Source organism: Phoenix dactylifera, chromosome 7, assembly GCF_051530095.1.
Source record: "Phoenix dactylifera cultivar Ajwa chromosome 7, Ajwa_hap1_PhDact_Kaust_v1.1, whole genome shotgun sequence".
NCBI classification, from domain to species: domain Eukaryota; kingdom Viridiplantae; phylum Streptophyta; class Magnoliopsida; order Arecales; family Arecaceae; genus Phoenix; species Phoenix dactylifera.
In genome coordinates this window covers 16,270,528-16,283,216 of record NC_143196.1, presented here as the reverse complement: position 1 = coordinate 16,283,216, position 12,689 = coordinate 16,270,528, and the positions used below count along the sequence as shown (strand labels likewise).

Here is a 12,689-nt window from a genome sequence, read left to right as displayed (position 1 = left end):
TATTTCCCTCTTTATCTTGATTCTTAGCAAGTCCTGTTCAATGTTGGAGGGATTCTCCTTAGTTACATGGGACTAATATAGTGCGAAGTATGACTTCCAAGGAAGATAAGGACTATGGTATAATATTGTCCAGCTATACAACCCAAGAGGGGTGGTGGTGAATTGGGCTTTTCAAAAAAATTTAAGTGATATGTAGCGGAATAAAACTCGATAAGTGTATATGAGTTGCAAGGAGTAAATAACAAAAGTAAATATGTAAGAGATCAAAGCAGGTAGTTCATGCACGACAAACACAACAACTTTATAATGGTTCCGTGCCAATCCTGCATCTCCGTCCATTCTTCAAGATATTCTTTTTGAAAATTTTTACTATAATCTTTCCAAAATGTCCATTTGTTTTTGCCGAGCTTACAATCAACCCAGCTGATTTTCACTAGCAATCAATCAAAACTACGGCCGAGCCTATTCCTAGGCTCAATACAATCCAATTCAAGATTTGGACGAACCTTTCCTAAGTTTCAGTCCTTGAAAGTTGTCACGACAGAGTATAGAGAATAATATATAACACAATAAAATATAGCTCCTTAAAGATAATTACAAAGAATAAATGAAGCTTTGAATTAGTTGGTTGGCCTTGGTTGAACTTGAATGCACTTTACGATCTCTCTCAGTTGCAGTAGATGTAATCTTTCAGCTCTTAATGAATGCACTTGAATATTTCTCTTTTTGAAGCTCTCTTCTTTTTTTTGGCTATTCAATTCATTCTATTTTTCATCTCTTTGCTTTTTTTGGTATTCTCATGCATTTATATCACTTAGGAATGGTTGGAAGACTCTCCTAGCCATTAGATAGGTCGAAAGAGCCATTGTGAGACAAAAACGACTATTCTGATTTACAGAAAAATTAGTTGTTACTGTTGTCAGGCACAGAAGGGCCGACTTAATATTTTTAAGGGTCGACTCGACATTTTTAGGGGTCGACTCATGATCTCCAGGAGTTGACTCGTGATTTTCAAGAGTTTTTGTTGTGCTCTTTCTCCTACGATCATTATAGAGTTGACTCTTTTGGTTTATGGGTCGACTCTTCAACATACTGAATTTTACTGCTTTCTATCTTTTATCGGTAGTCATTTAGGGGTCGATTCGTTTGCTTCTGGGGTCGATTCGTATTTGATTGGAGTCAGCTCATTGGTCTTTTGTCTTCATCGATCGACTCACCAATTTGGTGAAATTTACAACTCTCTGTCTTTGTGGCCAGTCCAAGGTCGACTCGCTTGCTTTTGAGGTCGACTCTTGTCTGATTGGAGTCGGCTCATATTCTTTATGGGTTGACTTGCCAATATGGTGAAATTTACATCTCTGTCTTCTCTGGGACTATTCTGGAGTCGACTCGTGTAAGCGTATCAATCTGTATCAGTGTGCCAGGGTCGACTTATTGTAATCTAAGGGTCGACTTTTTGAGATAGCCCAAGTCGGAATTTTCTGTATTTGCATGTGAGCTTTCAAGGGTTGCTTTAAGGCTTTTTTGGATAATTAATCTTCACTTGAGAGTTACTGAAGGCTTTCTTCTTGGCTTTTTGTAAACATTCAAGTATACTTAAAAGCAACTGTTTAGTGAACTTTTTACTCAAATATTTTGTATCATTAAAATCAAACCTTTAGTGTCAACATATAACTTGTTTGTTCCTTTTGAATTTTCTGTATGGTACAAGTTTCCTCCTTAAATGTCCTCGTGCATGGTACCAGTTCTCCCTCTTTTTTTCCCCTAACTACAAGTTTCCTCCTTAAATGTCCTCGTGCATGGTACCAGTTCTCCCTCTTTTTTTCCCCTAACATGCTTTTATATGTTTCAGGGTCTCCCTTCTGCTAACATTATGGATGCAGATACCAAGGCTTCCATGTTCTTCAGGTCTAAGTGTGTTAAATCATCTAAAGAGCAAATTATGTGCTTCAATTGCATGATTTCTGCTTCTACATTCCCCCATTTCTTTTCTTATATCTTTTCCCCGTTTTCGATGCAGATCTGCGCCAGAAAAACTTGAACATATTGAACAACATGTGAAGGGCTTCTTCCAGAGCCTCCCCAGGGTTCCAATTATCTGTATAAGCATGCTTGGAGGTGATTATGTGAACCTCCTTGGAGAATCATCTGTTCTACCATCTAGTTGCCCTGCATGGATGTTGCTATCAAGATTGGATGCATTTAGTGAACCAGTTGTCATGCTTCTTCCTGTAGACATTCTGGAAGGTACTCCAGCTTTCATTTCTGTACTTGCACTTCTTTCTTAAAAATAATGACATTTCTTTTAAATATTTTCTTCGTTTATTTGATCAGATATTCAACTTGAAGATACTAACTCTGACAAAAGATTAATCTGCACAAACATGGGATCAGGCAGGGATTGGCAGTGCCCTTGGAATTACACTATTGTAGATCATGTTGCTCCATCTTTTAAACTTCTTTTGGAAGAAAACTTCTTATCAGTATCTAGCACAACCCTTACACCAGCTAATGCACAAATGAGCAATGTTGGGTGGTGGTTGCTGAGGACAAGGCTCAACAGTTGCCTCAATAAGTTGCTGAAGTGAGCTTCTTTGGACATTGGCCTTTAAATTTTATCTTTCAATTTTCAACTTTTCCACAGGGATTTCTAATCTAATATATTCTGCTTGATTGATCATCTTGTTTGCATCTGTGGAACTTCATAAATTTTATGGTAGTTTTTTCTAACTTACTAATCAAAGCACATCTAGTATAACTCAACTTTTATGTCAAAATAAATAGTGTTTACATGACTTGGACTGAAGTCATATTATTTTGAAGCAGAAGCATGGAAGAATCATGGTTGGGACCCTGGAGGTGCTTGCTTTTGGGTCAGCATTCTGACCCTGAATATTTGGATATAACAGTTTCCAAATTAATCAGAGATCTGAAATCACAGTTCAAGTTTGAAGTAAATGTTAGCCTCATTAGAGCAATCCTTGGTGGTGCAAAGTCTGTAGATGATGCAGAAGCATGTATTTCTCAGCTGCTACTTTACAAAGGCTACTTTGGCAGGGGAGCTTGTTGTGGGGAGGAAAGATTTGGGGCCCTTTCGGCTGCATGCCATTCTGGAATTGAAAGTGTGTCTGAGTTGGTTCACAGTTTAATACAGGAAGCAACTAAAAAACAAGAAGAACGAATTCACAGAGATCCAATAATTTTAGTTCTGGATTCTGATTTGCAGGTGAATCATCTAAACTAGACTTCCTGGTTGAGAATTTTTTCTCTTTTCTGGTTCATATTTGCTATTATTTTTGGTTACTTATATCTCATGATAGCAACATATAAAACATGTCCAATAATGGCACAGCAACCCTGGTAGCAAATTCTAAATTTAATAAGGAGCTTTTTCTCAATAGTCAATATAATGCCACCATGAAGCTTGGTGATTTGTTTATTCACTTAAGCTGCTAAAGCTTCGTGTAAATTGTTCATATGCAGAGACAGAGTCTTAGCTCAACTGGCATTATACCACGTTCATTTTAGAAATTAGAGATCTATTGAATTATTCTGCTTTTTCAGTTCATATGTTTTGCCTTCTGTCTAATTCATTAATAGATTTCTAAAATTAGGAGGCATAATTTGATGGTCATGCTTCATGAGGAACCTACTTTATATCCATGAGAATCTTTCTATTTCTTATGGTTTAGTCTGAGGGTTTAGTCTGAGTTAAAAGCATCACTGGTAACTGACTGCAGATGCTCCCTTGGGAAAATCTACCAATATTAAGGAGTCAGGAGGTTTATCGCATGCTTTCTGTTGGGTCTATCCTTTCAGTGCTTAACAGATGCTGTTCCGTTCACAAGTTGGATAAGGACTTTAGTGCTGTCCTTCCAGCTGTTGACCCTTTCAACACTTACTACTTGTTGAACCCTAGTGGAGATCTTGACAGCACGCAGGCGGAATTTGAACAGTGGTTCAGAGACCAGAAGTGGGAGGTAATCTAATGCATGTTTATGGGATTTTTGTATTTCTTATTAAATATCATAAGAAAATTATTTTAAGAGTTGAATATCTGCTAACTTGCTGATATGCATCTTGCTCTCATCTAGGATAATGACTACATGAGGCTAATTTCATAAGGGTTGAAAAACCAATGTATTTTCAGTATAGCAATCTTCAGTCCTTCAATGCAGATATAATATAAGTCCAACCATTGATAGTGATATGCCATATTTGAGATACTTAGAAATAAGAAGACGTGTATTTTGAAGGTCTCTTATCTAGTGGACACAATCAATAGTACAAATAGTGCTAATGTTAAAATGAGTGACAGGGCTTAAGAATCTTATATCAAGTCACGACTATGATCTACACATCTGAATACATGTGTGAACCAATATTGGACACACTGTCAGCTTATGAACCAGAAATCATATTGAAATAACGTGACATGCCATTTCAGTTTTTTCATTTTATGATTAATTATATATATCTAAGAAAACTTAAGACCTTTTGATTATTTATTTGTAGGCACACTAGATGTTAGATTATGCAGGGCCAAGGATAGCACAGTGATTATGTTCCACTCCAAAAAACCATATACACCTGGCTGGACACTTCCAAAAAACCATATACACTTGGCTGGACACTTCTAAACTACACAGTAATACAATCCATCCTATAAATAAACAATCCATCTCTGAAGTCATAACCACTCATTAATCAAAATTTTGATCCTTCTTTCCAGGAATTTTACACGCTATAATGTGTTGTGCTTGTTCTAATTAAATAATCATCATGTGCTTTCAGCTAAAAACATCCAGGCTCAAATTCCCTAGATAGGATTGTAGTTCAAATGTGTTTATTAGATTCTATTTGATAGTATATAGTCACCTCGATAGACAAAAATACATAGTATGTCAAATAGCCCATCTGACCTTAAGTAATGGATGTGGCATATCAACTAGGCATTCGGGCAATTGGCTAGGCAAATATCGTAAAACCTGTTATACAGCATATACAATTACAATTTTGAATACTTTGTTGATTTCGCAAAAGTATTGTAGCTTTTAAAATGATCATTTTGTTGGAAAGCTATAAACACTAGTATCATATGTTGTTCTTCTTTTCACTCAAATGATGGAGGTTATTGAGCTTCCTTAGTCGAACTTTCTGGGGGTTGAAACATTTCTCTAAGGTTTTGGAGAAAGACCATTAGTTACCCCTCAAGCTGATTCTGTTCTTTTTTCATAATTTTTTGGATGTATTCTGTGGTCCGTTCAAGTTTGATGGATCTAACAACCAGATCAGTACACCTTTACCAATTTTTGCAAGTAGGAAATATAAAATGTGATACCTGAAGGTTCAGAAAATAAGTTTCAGTTTCAATATTGGCTAGAAAAAATGAATTTTGATTTTTTTTCGTTCTATTGGGATCAGCAGTTCTGGTCCCAGATTAGATAATTGCAGTAAAAAATGTAACAGGAATTCAACAATCAAAATAAGGATAAAAGTCATAAAGTACAGAAATTAAAACAAGTAAATGTAACAAAGTGGAGTTCATTTCAAATCATATCTTATTGTATTGGGCCATTTGGATGTACGATTTTGATGGTTTTACATTTATAAAATCAAATAATCAAATTGTTTATTAAAATGTTTTAGTAGTCATTCATAAAAGGGTGCAAATAGAATGCACATAAGGTGTAAAGTGAGGACTTCATGCCCCTCATGTGTTTCGATATTTGGGGTTGAAAGGTGTGCGTGTGTGTCTATAATATAGATAGATAGATAGTGTATTAAGAAAATATATTTTGGAGGCCCCTTGCATATGAATCATGTGACATGAAAATCAACTCCCAGTATTTTGATTACTAGGACTATATATGTGAGAGTCTTGATGCAAAAGCATGACGCCTCCAAAGCATGTAAAATTTTTTACCTTAGCATTTTAAGCCTTGTAGAATAATACATCCGCTACAGGCTTGCATTTTTTGACCCCCAGCATTGATATCCATTGTGTTTATAACCATACTCTTCGCCAAATGTTTCAATCATCATCCTTACATTATGTATATCCTTTTATTATTTGATATTGACATCACATATTATAATGACATATGACAATCTAGCAAGACTTAAGCTATAAAATAGCTGAACAAAATATTGTTGCAATCTTTCCAAATTATCTAAAAGCTAGTAAAGTTGAAGCCTAATTTTGATGGAATGTTACTTGATATGTAAAGAAATAATAAATGAGAAAAAGAAAATTGGCATAGATAGTTCATATATGCACCATATGCTAAGTTAAAATATCAGACACCTCAATTTCAGATTATTTCTAGTTGAGACCAACACATTTTGGTATCAGGTTTGGACTTTAAGAAATTGTTGAAGGTGGGAAAGGGGGCTTTACATACACCACCAAGATTACTTAAACACCTTTTGCTTTGTTCTCATCATTTCGAAGGTAAGAAGACTTTTTTAATCTAGAAAAAATTATAGTTTCACCCTCTCTATTTTGGGCAATCCCTACACCCCCCCCCTCATCTTGAAAATTTTACAAAGTGGCCCTTCAAGTTTTCAGATCATTCTAAAATAGTCCTACTATTCATCTCCTTTAACAGAGTAGTGTCACATGACCATTACATGATAACATAAATTTATTGTTGACCAAAATGCCTTTGTTATCATTTTTTTTGGAGTTGAGTCCTGATTTAAGGAATAGATGGGAAGTGGGTTGTATCTTTCACAAAAAAGAAGAATTCACCTTCATGCCTTTATCACCCAACGCACAGATCCCAAAGCACTCTGAACTTCTCTATTCATTTGGTTGCATAGATTTCAAAATGACCAGTGGATGATTTGCTAGTGGATTGTGCACGAATAGAGTTCCCTCTCCCTGACATCAAACGAGAAGCGTTTGAAGAGGGCCTTGTGGGCCTCGGCGAAGAGATCCACCTTGGCCATTGTTGGCGCCAACCCCTTCTTTTTCGGCAACAATCAAGAGATGGGGTAAGGCTTCTCCTTAGTGTCGCAACCCCCGACAGTGCCCTTGGCCATCATAATCCACCACTGGCATTGGTTGCCGCTCATAGTCGCAACCCATAACAACCTATCACCATCGCAGAAACCTTAGCCCTAACTCTAATCGTAGCTCTCTTGATGGAGGACTCCTTCACGTGCAACGGCGGTGGAGGACAGTAAGGGTGCTAGGGTTAGGTCGCCCCTTCTCTTTGTCACTTCCATTTTGAATCCAATGGTGCAAGCCCTCTTTGCCTCCTTGAGTCCACCTCTGGCAGTGAGGCCCAGACCAAGGATATGGTAGTGATCGCTCGGGTCGCTGCCATCAAGACTGCTGCTAGTTGAGAGGAGGGAACGATCTCTTGTGCTTTTCTTTCAAAAAAAGGAGTTGGACCCCTATTTCCTAATAGAGTCACCGGCCAGCCCTATTTTTTTCGGCCATCGGCCACCTCCATGTTTGAATCTGGTCCCTAATGCAGTCACCTCCATCGTCGGCCAGTCCTATGGGTGCAGCTGTCGTCCGTAACAAGCCCCTTCATAGGCTGAGTCTTTCTTTTTTTTTTCCTTCTTCTCTCTCTTCTATTCCTCTTCAGTTTTGCAACTGAAATCTATGCTCCTTGTTGGGTCATCAGGTGGTGGGAGAAGGCCATGAATGCTGAATCAAGGTCTCAGCCCTACGAAGCCACCTTCCCTTCCTCCTCCTATTGCTCTCTCTGCTACTTTGTTGCTTCCCTCACGGGCCCATGGCCAAGCCACCACCACCAGCTGACACCCATCTCTTCCTTTTCTTCTCTTCCCTTTCTTCTTCTTCCTATTTCTCTTTTCACTTATTCTTCTTTTTTTCTCCTCTCTTTCTCCTTGAGTGAAGAGGTGAGCTACCTGAGGGTTGAAAATAATCAATGAGATAATCACCGAAAAAGGAAGGATTGGAAGGTTGGAATAGAATGGTCGAAGTTGGGGATCGTGGAAAGGTCATTTGAAGATGCCTGAAGATTGCGAGAGCATTTTGGTCATTTGAAATGATGGGTTAACGACGTTGGCTGGTTAATGAGTCGAAGGATCATTTTGGAATGATTTGGAAACTTGAAAGGCCATTTTGAAAATTTCTAAAGAACTAAAAGGGTTCAAATATCCTCAAAAGAGTCCAGCATACAGGATACAAGGACATGTTCGCTGTTTGAATTAATTACAAGAATACCTTTGTCCTTTCAAGTGTTTAAAAATTAGGATGGATGTTTACATCATTTGATCAATGTGCATAAACTTCTCTAAAATTACCTAATTGTTCTAGTTTTTATCCACGAAATTAGAAGTAGAATGTGAGAGAGTTTGAATGGGCTCCTTGTGAGAGCATTTGCCTTAAATACTTCTATATTTGCTATCATTAGACTAAAAGCTGGATGTTTGGATCAAATGTCTAGAAGAAAAGACTTAAGTGACTCTTTTAATTTTCCAAATGTATCATTTTTCCATTATTCCCCAAATTGGACCCTATCATTTTCTTCCTTGCCTAATGCCCCCCACCTCCCCCCCTCCCTCCCTCCCTGCCTAGTGATCTCTACCAAACCCACTTCATCGCAGGTGGCACCTCCACTATTCATCTCTTTTACCCACTTAGATGGTCAACCCATCTCTGTAGACTGCACACCCAGTCTGTTTGGGGCTCTCTTTCGTTGCTCCTATGCCACCTATTGTCATTCGCCTATTGCCCCTTATAGCCAATGACCACCTCCCTCCCTCCACTCAATTGTCTCGACTAGACACACCCAAACCATTGCCCCTCCAAACCCAACAGGCTGCTAGCACAATCTTTTCCAATTGCTACCCCCTCAGCTTAATCATCTCTACCACCAGCCTTTCTGGCAGCCAATTGGGTGGGTTAGGGAGCAGAAGCTTAGAAGTGGGGAAGAGATGGGTGTGTCAAAAATCAGAGTGGTGGCTTTGCTAGTAGGGGAAGGGCATCGATTTAGAGAGGTGCTATTGGACTGATAAATCACTTGGAAGAGGAGACACAGAGAGCACAAATATTCAATTGCCCAGGGAACAATGTAAGAGAGGTCGCTGCAAGCAGCGCAGTCTCCATGATAGAAAGGGATCAAGTGTTTGTCACTTTGTTGGAGGGGGTTGTGAGCTTAAAGAGGGTGAGACTGATTATGGTCTTGAGGGTAGACCGATAGTTTCATGAAAAGATTGTCTTGTGCAGATTCCAAAGCTAATATGATGGTAAAGAAACTTAGGAGCATCTAGGGCTAAATGCCCTCGAAAGCCGCCCAGCTGAACTCTCTATATATTATAGACACATAAATACATATCTCGTAACCTATATACTTATCTACATACAGTGTATTTATACTTTACATGTATATATTAGTGTGTGTATGAATTAGAAAAATGTTTGAGGCACTGATTCACATCACCGATGTTGTGGTGGTCTGACCATCTTTTTCCTAGGCATTACGAGGCCAGATTGTTACCCATGCATGTCTGCATATTTATACTAGTATATATTCTAATCAATACCGTTTTAGTTAAGGCGTATGATGAAGTTAAACAAATTGAATGAAGTTTGCACAAGGATTCATATTCCTTATTTTCCTTTTCTTTTTCCTTTGGTCTATGTTACTTGGACCCTCTTGTTTAGTCTTAAATACCTGCATTTGACATTGAGGTATGAGTGCTATGACACTTTATGTGGGTCCACTGCCAACTCTTATATCCAAGTCTGTAGAACATAGAATACTAGGGCTCAACCTTCAAAATGTATTTGGGACTGATACAAACAACTGTATTTCTGTAAAAACAAATAGCAGCCTGTGTACCACATGCTACTATTTAAGTCGCTAAACTATGAAATGAAAGGATTCAAGGGAATCAAAAAGTTTATGTAGTTAATAAGAATAATTAATAGTTGAAAATATAACTTAGGATCTCTTTTCGATCTGGTAGTGACTTGGAGTAATTTATTAAATAACAGGAACCTTGGAGCTAATCAATTGATTATAAAATGTTAACTAGTATTTGGTACTACTTGCCCTTGGATACAGAAAAATAATTCAAAGTTCTTAAGTGAAAATCTTTCAAATTTAGTCAAGTTGAAATTAGATGGTTATATCAAGGTCCGCCGTACCGGTACCGGTCGGCGTACCGATGGCCGGCCGGACCGGTACGGTACCGGTCCGGTCCGGTACATACCGGCCGGTACGCGGTGGTTTCAAAAACCACAGCGCAAGGTGCTGTGGTTCTAAAAAAAAAAAAAACATCGTACCGGTGCCAACCGGCCGGTTTGCACCGGTACGGGCTTCGAACCGGCCGGCACGGGCCCCGAACTGGCCGGTTCGGCTAAAAAACCGGAAAATAGCGGTTTTTTATTGGTTCTGGTACCGGTCTAGGATCGGACCGGTACGTACCGGCCCGTACCGGCCGGTACGGGCCGGTACGGCATTCCATGGTTATATGAATTCATCTTATTGTAAAAGTCAAATGGAGGTTCTGAAATATGATTTTTATGACTACATTGTTCTTATGGGGTCCTTTTCTTCCTGCATCAAATTTGGCTAATTGGGGCCCATGATGGAACTTTAAATGTATATTCTGAAGATCACTGCGATGGACGTTATAGCTTCTTTTTTCCCTTTCAAGACAGCCTGATGTATAGGTGCTTTATGGACTGTTGAGTATGCATATTTTGTGATCCAAAGAAATTAACATGGGGGTCTCGTGCAGGGAATAGCTGGAAATGTTCCAACAACTGAAGAATTAGTTTTGGCATTGCAAAATCATGAGCTGTTTCTATACTTTGGCCATGGAAGTGGTATGTTGACCAAAGGCACATCCCTTCTCTGAATCTATTATTGCAGATATTGTTCATTTAAATAGTGCTGTGCTTGCTACCAAAATGATTGATTTCTAACTCAATAGTTGATGCCATGTTATGATGCAGGAACACAATATATCTCAGTACATGAAATTCAGAAATTGGATCGTTGTGCAGCCTCTCTTCTTATGGGCTGTAGTAGTGGATCCCTCGTGCACAATGGGTGTTATGCTCCTCAAGGAGTCCCTATTTCCTATTTGTTTGCTGGTTCTCCTGCTGTCATTGCAAATCTTTGGGATGTAACGGATAAGGATATTGACCGGTTTGGCAGGGCCATTCTTGATTCATGGCTGCAAGAAGAATCTGCTGCCCTCGACAATTGTACTAGGTGCGACCAATTAGTTAGACATTTTGGATGCATGGGCATAGATGGTGAGGGAAATGATACCATTTTAAAGACTAGAAAAAGAACATACAGAGGAAAGAAGTTGCAACAATCGAGTGAAAGCAATAAATGCAAGGGTTATGGAAGAAGAAAGATGATAGCATCATTCATGAGCCAAGCACGAGATGCTTGCAAACTCCCCCTACTTATTGGAGCATCTCCTGTTTGTTATGGTGTACCTACAATTATAAGTAGGAAATCATAATGATAGACTCCCTCCAAGTAAGATTATCCTCATATTAAGAGTTTCCAAGGAGCTTATACCTCCCTTGTACAACGAAGTGTACCCAGAATGCAAAGTCATCTGATTAGAGATGGCTATAATTTTACATTCATCTTGCTTGTGAGTTTTTCTTTGTTGCACATGGAGAGTGGTGCCCTCTGATTCAGATTTTGGCTGCCTACAAATTGTGGCAACACGGCTGTGGTCCAAACATTCCTGGATGGAAGGATAAGGTTTGCATGCCATATTCCAACCACGCCATCCTTTGTAAATTTCTGGCACCCATCAGTGATCTTCCTAAGCTGACCTTGGCTTATGCAGTTTGCATTCGGGAGGTGTAGGCCAGATGATGTGCATTAGATTGTGTGCTCTGTTTGATTGTGGTTCACCTGTGCTTGCTGGATGCCTGGTGTGGTGCCTCAATATTTCAACGTGCATGACTCTGTACTAAAGTGAGTGCATAAATTATCCATGATTGCTTAGTACTTGGTGCTGTGGCAACCTTTTCTAGGTTTGTTGGTTTGCCACGTGCTTTCATGGAACCAATACATCACTTATCCAGAGCAATGTAGAATGCACTACTCGGACAATCCACTCACTGTAAATTTTGTTCATATCCTAGATTTCACTTTGTTTATTCTGTTTATTGTCATTCAGTGACCATCATGATTAGCTATTTTCTATCGGTGCATGGGTTCGATGCTTTTCCTTAATTCTGTACAAGTGGTATAGATCCCATCACTGCTAGATTAACTCAGTTGTTTTTCTCGGGAAGTTCATGATGCTGGGTATTTCATTATTTTGGAAGGCAATAAACTTTCATGTACAACACTTCTTAGACAGTCATTTTAGATCGTAATAGTTTTTTTTTCTTTTTATTTTTTTAATAATATTAACCAGGTTTGCCTTTGGGTAACAGGATTGGCAATACTTATGTGAGACCCAAGCTTTGAATCGAACTGGGCTGGTCCGCTTGACCGGCCCAGCCACTAGTTTTGGCCTCATATGCGTCACACGTGAGGGCACATGGTCAGGAGGGAGATCCATCCCAAAGAAGCCGAGATTTCTTGTTCTAGGGCGTCTTCATCCTCCCCTTTGAGATCACCCTAGGTAGAGCCGCCACGCCGGAGTCTCGTTCTGGTTGGGGATTCTTCCTCCTTGGGTTGCTGGCAGAGAGAGAGAGAGAGAGAGAGAGAGAG

The 12,689-nt window shown here is 39.1% G+C and overlaps 1 protein-coding gene across 4 annotated transcripts in view; it reads left to right on the top strand.

Moving 5' to 3' along the window:
• Nucleotides 1-12,127, top strand: part of ESP (separase) — a 41,301-nt gene extending 29,174 nt beyond the window's left edge. For 3 of the 4 annotated variants that reach the window (XM_088701261.2, XM_088701262.2, XM_088701259.2), the window contains exons 21-27: nt 1,853-1,914; nt 2,021-2,247; nt 2,335-2,584; nt 2,827-3,226; nt 3,741-3,980; nt 10,732-10,819; nt 10,949-12,127. In XM_088701261.2, the coding sequence (XP_088557387.2) occupies nt 1,853-1,914; nt 2,021-2,247; nt 2,335-2,584; nt 2,827-3,226; nt 3,741-3,980; nt 10,732-10,819; nt 10,949-11,472 (1,791 nt within the window). In that variant the 3' untranslated portion in view covers nt 11,473-12,127. The remainder of the gene's footprint in view (nt 1-1,852; nt 1,915-2,020; nt 2,248-2,334; nt 2,585-2,826; nt 3,227-3,740; nt 3,981-10,731; nt 10,820-10,948) is intronic. The other variant, XM_088701260.2, reaches the window with a different exon arrangement.
• The last annotated feature ends 562 nt before the right edge of the window (nt 12,128-12,689 follow it).